Genomic DNA, 6,881 nt, shown 5'->3' with positions numbered 1-6,881 from the left:
GGCTGTTTCAAATGTGTTGTTCTTCAGTGCTCGAGTGTGTGTATGTGTGTGTACGGTTGTGCCGGCTGTCTGGCACTGATGTATGACTGTGTGTGAGTCTCGTCAGGGCAGGATCAGGTTATGTCAGAGTTGGTGCGGTGCGTTTACTCTCTGAGATGCTGGGCGCCCCTTGCTTTTACACATGCTGCCAATCAGCTGTTATCTGAGCCTGCATCCATTCTGAATGGAGGAAGGTCAACCGGCGTGATTGTGTTAGCAAAGACAAACTCAGCTTTACTGCATGACTTCTAGTGGCTCAGCACCATAAACTGGGTTAGGTTAGACACACACATATAATCTCATAAAAATAATCAGGTCAAGGAATAGGAAGGGACCAATAATCAACCCCTTCATCTGACCTTAAGAGAACACAGCATGAAACTGGCCGCTGGAAGTCTAGGTTTTCCACAGCATTCCCATGAGATTTGTGATAACTCAAGCTTTTGTTGCAGGTGGTGTACATCAGCTTCATTCGAGACAATTACATAAGCAAATGCTAAAGGGTCAGTGGATGTTAGGAATGGGTTTTTGGTTAAATGTCTGAAATAAGGTCTGTGGTTGACAAGACATTTTCACATTTATTCAATTACATAAAATACACAAGTAAATGATATTTTATGCCAAAAATCATAAGAATATAAAGATCATGTTCCATTGAGATATTTTGTGAATTTCCTACTGTAAATATATTAAAACTTTTTCTAAACTCTTGACACAGCAACACACCTGCATCACACAATTAGCCAAATAGTTAATTTTGTGGCCAAAACCACATTTTGTTAAATAAATACAAACTCTACATTTCAAAATGCTGAATACATTTTTTCTACATATTCATAAATACCTTTTTCTACATACAATAAATACCTAATCGAGTCATTTGGTCAAAACATTAGCACTAGTTTCTATCCAACAGAAACATACAGTACAGTCAATCATCACACAGTGAGTGTCAAAATACTAAAGGTTGATGGCTTTACAAAAACTGCATTACTTGTCACATTTCAGTTATACCTGCATATAATAGATAAAAATAGTTTTTGTAATTTAGCCTTCAGTTTACCTTCAACTGAAACCAATTTTACATTTGTAAGTGTTGAATGTGTTAATCCTTGGCAACATACTATTTAAAGCTGAATGAGTCATTACTGTATAGAATGTAAAATTGAAAAAAAATAGGGTCCCATATTTTCCCCAATTCAGTTGGAACCTTGATTGAAGTTGCTCTCCAGTGGGTGGGGGTTGGATGTGGATGGTGCCCCATGGTAGCTGATGCCAGTGATCAACAAAAATTACAACATACATGGCCTTGCAAGCTTATTTCCATCACAGGATAAAAAAGTAAAAACAGTAACTGTGACCTTTTTATCTCACAATTCGGACTTCTATTATTGGACTAGTCAGAACTAGTCAGAGATAAAGTCACAATTACCCTTACCATGGCAGAAATACAGTTTTTCTCATTTGCTAAGACACACTAAATGAAACTGGGATCCGCTTGATCTTCATCATCACATTATTAGCACAGCAGAAGTCTTCTCTTGCAAATGTTTTAACACTTTTTTCATTTGTTTCACACATTTTTCACACCCTTTTTCAAAACAGTTACCACAGATCTCATTGAAAGGCCCCAAACTCTATTGGATTCACTATGTTGAACAAAAGAAAAAAATCTATTCACAGCTGATAGAAACTACTTGCATAATTATAAATCTCTATGCACCTGTGTGAAACTCATTTGCACAACTCTTCAATCAGCAATCAGTCCTCATCCATCTATAAAAGATGCCACCTCTGTGTTGCTATTTGCAAGCATGGATCAAAGAGGCCATAGGCACGGAAGGAGAGTAAGAGGCCATGGCAGAGGGGCCCGAGGAAGAGGAGTTTGTATGCGTGGTGGAGGAGCTGCAGCAGCAAGAGGACAAAATCCAGCTCAAGTTTCAAATGAAATTCGGGCAACAATTATTGACCATGTCATCAATCATGGCTTGTCCTTTAGAAATGCTGGACAAAGGGTCCAGCCCATTCTGAGTCGGAGCACTGTGGCATCTATTGTCGGGCTTTTTTGGAATGAGAACAGGTAATTCACAGTGTTACTGTAATGTATACCACTGTGTATTTCAGCTTTACTGTATTGCCCTGTTAGCAGAACAAACTGTGTCTACAGTAATGCAGATGTTTTATCAATCCCATTTATTTGACTGTCATACAGTAATGTCAATTTTGACATGCTTTTTGCTTTTACTTTATAGAATCCACACATTGCCACACACTGGTGGCAGAGGAAAGATATTTAGTATTGAACAGGAGTCTGCCATTGTAGATATGGTAGTGGCAAACAATGCAATCAGACTGCGTGAAATCCAGGCAGCAGTAATTGCAGATCAGGGAGCATTTAGAAATATAAACAGTGTGAGTTTGGCAACTATAGATCGAGTCCTTAAACGAAACCATGTCAGAATGAAGCAGCTGTACAGAGTTCCATTTCAAAGAAACTCTGACATCGTAAAGGAGGCACGATTCCAGTATATGCAGGTACAGATTTTTTTTTGTAATACCTTGTTTACCATAGTTATATGCGACTGGAATAATTTGCTTTATGAATTTGCTCTTTCTCTTAGAGAATAATGGAGCTTGAAGCTGAAGGGGCACATCACAAATTCATTTTTGTGGATGAAGCCGGCTTCAACCTCTGTAAAGTGAGGCGACGCGGGAGGAACATCATTGGGCAGAGGGCCACTGTCACAGTGCCAGGTCAGAGGGGTGCCAATATCACCATGTGTGCTGCCATCTCCAATGATGGAGTCCTTTGCCACATACCAACTATTGGCCCATACAATACAGAACGCCTCATCACATTTCTTGATGCATTGAAAGAATTACTGATTCCACCCGAAGAGAGAGGGCTGTTGAGGCCTGGCCATGACTCTGTATGTCATAAATTTGGGACAATGTGGCTTTCCACCACTCTCGCCTTGTGAATGAATGGTTTGCTGCACAGCCTCGTATTATGATGCAATTCCTCCCTGCATACTCGCCTTTTCTGAACCCAATCGAGGAGTTCTTCTCTGCTTGGAGGTGGAAGGTGTATGATCACCGGCCATATGAGCAGATGCCCCTCCTGGAGGCAATGAATGCTGGTTGCCTGGCAATAGGTGCAGAGGACTGCCAGGGATGGATACGCCATGCAAGGAGATATTTCCCTCGGTGCATTGCAAGGGAAAACATTCAATGCGATGTTGATGAGAACCTGTGGCATAATCGTCTAGAACGAATGGACTAAATGTGAAAGATAAAATGTATATATCTTTCTTTTTTTTTTTTTTTTTTTTTTTTTTAAAAGGTATTTCCACCCATAAGTTTCTTTTGGTAGCTTTTTTTTTTCCAGTATCCATTTGAGTTTGTAAAGTATCATATTTCATATTGATGGCTGCATTTTGTATTTTGTTGTCCATTGTGTAATGATTGAGTTGAAAGAATAAATTAATTTGACCACAAGTTGTGGTGTTTGATGGAAATATTTGCTTATGTTGCATGTTTTTAATTTTTTTGTGAGTGTTAGAGCATTTTGCTAACAAAATGAGTCATTTTGGCCATTGAGCTTCAGTTTTATCCTGTGTGTTAACGGTTTTGAAAATGTGATGTCAGAGTGGGCAAATGTGTTTAAGCAATCGAGAAAAACTGTAACTTTCATAGGTTTCACATGTGGGAAAAAACAAACAAACATAAAAATGCCAACAAAAGCCCAACACACATTCTCACTTCTCTCCCATACCCCGTCTCCCTTTTTCTGATCCAACTACTTATCTACCTCCTACAATTATTCCTCTCCCTCTCCAAGACATTATTTTATCTCTCTCTGATTCTGTATTGTCCGATAAAAATTCTGTATTGTCAAATATCGTCCGATCCTAACAAACCATACATCAATGGAAAGCTTATGAACAGTATAAATCTCAAATTCGAGAAATTGACCCTTATGACTGGGTTTGTGCTTCAGGGTCACAAATACTTAATTTTCTGGCCCAAACCACATTTTGTTAAATACAAACTCTACATTTAAAAATGCTGAATACCTTTTCCAACACATACTAACTCTTTAAAAACACAGCAAACCCGATTCAAAATCGAGTCATTTGGTCAAAACATTTGAACTACCTTTCTATCCAACAGGAACATACAGTCAATCATAGCACAGTGACTGTCAAAATACTAACAGCTGATGGCTTTACAAAAACTGCATGACTTGTCATGTTTCAGTTCCTGCATATAGACAATATAAAAATCCATTGTTTTTTTGTAATTTAATTACCTTCAGCTGAACCCCATTTGACATTTTTAAGTGTTGAATGTGTTAATTCTTGGCAACATACTGTCTAAAATCAGTCTGATCTGTTACTTACTGATTATCAGTTGTTACAATATTTTACATAGAGATTTCTTTTTATAGTTTTTAGTTGCTGTTGTTGCAGAAGTAGAGGTTTTACACTATATTTAAAGTTTGGAACATTAGGGTCTTCATTTCTGACATGCTGTGTTTAAGCATTTGTAAAAAAAAAAATTTCCATGATCCATGATTTTGGTATGGGGTAAGCTTTGTGTGAAAAGAAAATTTAACCATTTTAGAAACGTGTTAATTGACTGATTATTTTGTGAAAACAACACACATTTTGTTAATGGTATGGTCACAACAGACTGATGTTCTGCTAATTGAGTAGAGGTTTGAAAATGTGACTACAGATTGGATAAAGGGATATTAGCAATTGGAAAAAACTGTAAACATCAAACCGAACAGGCAAACTCATCTACTCACTAGTTGCCTTCACAACCCCTTGGCGTTTATAATTGGATTCATTCCAACTATTCTAACTCAAACCTTTTTAAATAAAGACCATAAGAGTTGTCAGAAGCTAATGGTGGTGACGTTGAAGTCATGTGACTGTGATCTAATTCGCTTATAGCCCGTTTAGATTTTTTTCTTCTGGTTACTAGTTATTTAAGATTCAAAATTCATAAAAGCTGTGTTAATTTGTGAAGATTATCATAAGAATCATAAACTTTTGTTGGTCATAGAGCTAATTTTCTGCATAAATCCAATGGAAAAATCCTATTATTTTCAGATCACCTACAAAATACATCACCACTGCAGTGCTCTATTACACATTATATCAAATAATGACACATCTGGAATGCTCTGAAGAGAAAAAGAGAGTTTTGATTTGGTGTCTTTGGCCCAAAACTTACTTTATGCAAGTACACAAATTCCATTGTACCGACCCACATAGGAAGTATGTTTCCAGGTGAACTGATTAAAAAGCCTTGATTTTTAATCAGTGAATGAGATTAGATTTTAGTAGATTGAGAAATTACAGTCAGTTTTGTTTGCAATAGACCTTAGAAGGTCGTCAAATGGATTATATGTGTTTACAAGCTTTTTTGAAGTACGTTTGTTGCCTTAACTGGGTGCTTAAGCAGTTCTTGTTAAAACAGCACACAAGAGCACAACAAAACAAGTTCACTAATTATTTTCTCTCATTTGCATTAAGGTCTCTGACACAGTTTCTATGGAAGGATTACTAATGACATCCACTGTATTATCAAAACCTCTAGACTAACATTGAACAATGCAATGTTTCACCTGTTCTCATATGTGAGAGAGACTGCTGCCTCAACGGGACCCTGCTTGTCTCTGCTGTGTGTGTGTGTGTGTTGTGCCAATGCAGCAGGAGGCAGAGCTGCTCTAGATGCCTGCTTTGTCATGTGACACATTCCCATTGAAGCAGTGCTGTGTTGTGAGGCCTGTTATTTTTACCAAACGCGTGCACCTGGACGGGCCCCCAGACCTGCTCTAGCCCGCCTTTCCTCCACTGCACCGCACCCTCAGGTGTTTCTTTAAAGCCTGTCATCTTCATTCTCTCTGCCTCTCATTGCCTTTCCCTCGACGCACAATTGCAGCTGCTGCAGATGCCTTTAATTGGTGAGTTTGGGGGAGTTCAGAGCGTCTGATGGCTGTGTATTATCTCTCTTTCTTCTACTATCGGCCCCTAAAAAATCATTTGTAAACTCCCGGGTGTAATTACTGAGAGCCATGATTAATTGTCCCATAAAATTAGCCTTGGTCTCGCTTTCATTTTTACTGTGTGGAATATTAATTAATGTTAACTCTCTCTCTACCCCCTCCTATCATACCCCTACTCTGTCGCGCTGTCTCTTTTTCTTAAGCACATCTTTTGAATATTCAGCGTCGGAGTGAAAATTAGCCATGGGCTAAAACAGTGCATTACCGTGTCAGTGCTCTCAAAATCACCAAAAATATAGATCTGGAATTAAAAGATGAGCTCTGGGTCATAAATAACCTCTCAGAGGTCAGCGGACAAAAGTAAGAAGCTACTTATGTAAATATCATCTCCTCTGGAAGCCGAGAGGCGTCGGGAAATATGCTAAGGAGAGACTGGGCTTCTGTTGACATGGCAAACACACATCTTGCTTGAATGCACCTGTTTATTTAACCCCCCTGATAAACGGCAAGTTGAATGAATCTTATAAAATTGTATTCTGCATAGTGTCATAGCGTAATGTGCACACCGCAATATCACCTTGAATGAAGCGTCTTCCCCAAAAGAATACATTTGTGTAATAATATGATAATTCACACTTAGCTCTGAATCTGATAAGTGTTTTAATTTTACTCTAAGCATACAGCCATTCACTGAAAAAGGATTTTAAATGTATTTTTTGAAAGGTTAACGCTTTATTTTACACAATTTTGCCACAACACAAGAAATTACTGTTGAGCAAACAAACAAAACATATTGTAGTACATTGTGGGATAATAGTGTAAA

The 6,881-nt window shown here is 38.1% G+C and overlaps 1 protein-coding gene across 1 annotated transcript; it reads left to right on the top strand.

The window, feature by feature from the left end:
* The first annotated feature begins 1,896 nt into the window (after positions 1-1,896).
* On the top strand, positions 1,897-3,020 carry LOC109102581. Its single transcript, XM_042763064.1, has 4 exons — positions 1,897-1,976; positions 2,039-2,119; positions 2,292-2,574; positions 2,661-3,020. The coding sequence occupies exons 1-4, from the start codon at positions 1,897-1,899 to the stop codon at positions 3,018-3,020; spliced, it is 804 nt and encodes a 267-aa protein (XP_042618998.1).
* Positions 3,021-6,881: the final 3,861 nt, after the last annotated feature.

Source organism: Cyprinus carpio, chromosome A9, assembly GCF_018340385.1.
Source record: "Cyprinus carpio isolate SPL01 chromosome A9, ASM1834038v1, whole genome shotgun sequence".
Lineage (NCBI taxonomy): Eukaryota > Metazoa > Chordata > Actinopteri > Cypriniformes > Cyprinidae > Cyprinus > Cyprinus carpio.
This window is presented reverse-complemented; position numbering and strand designations above follow the sequence as displayed.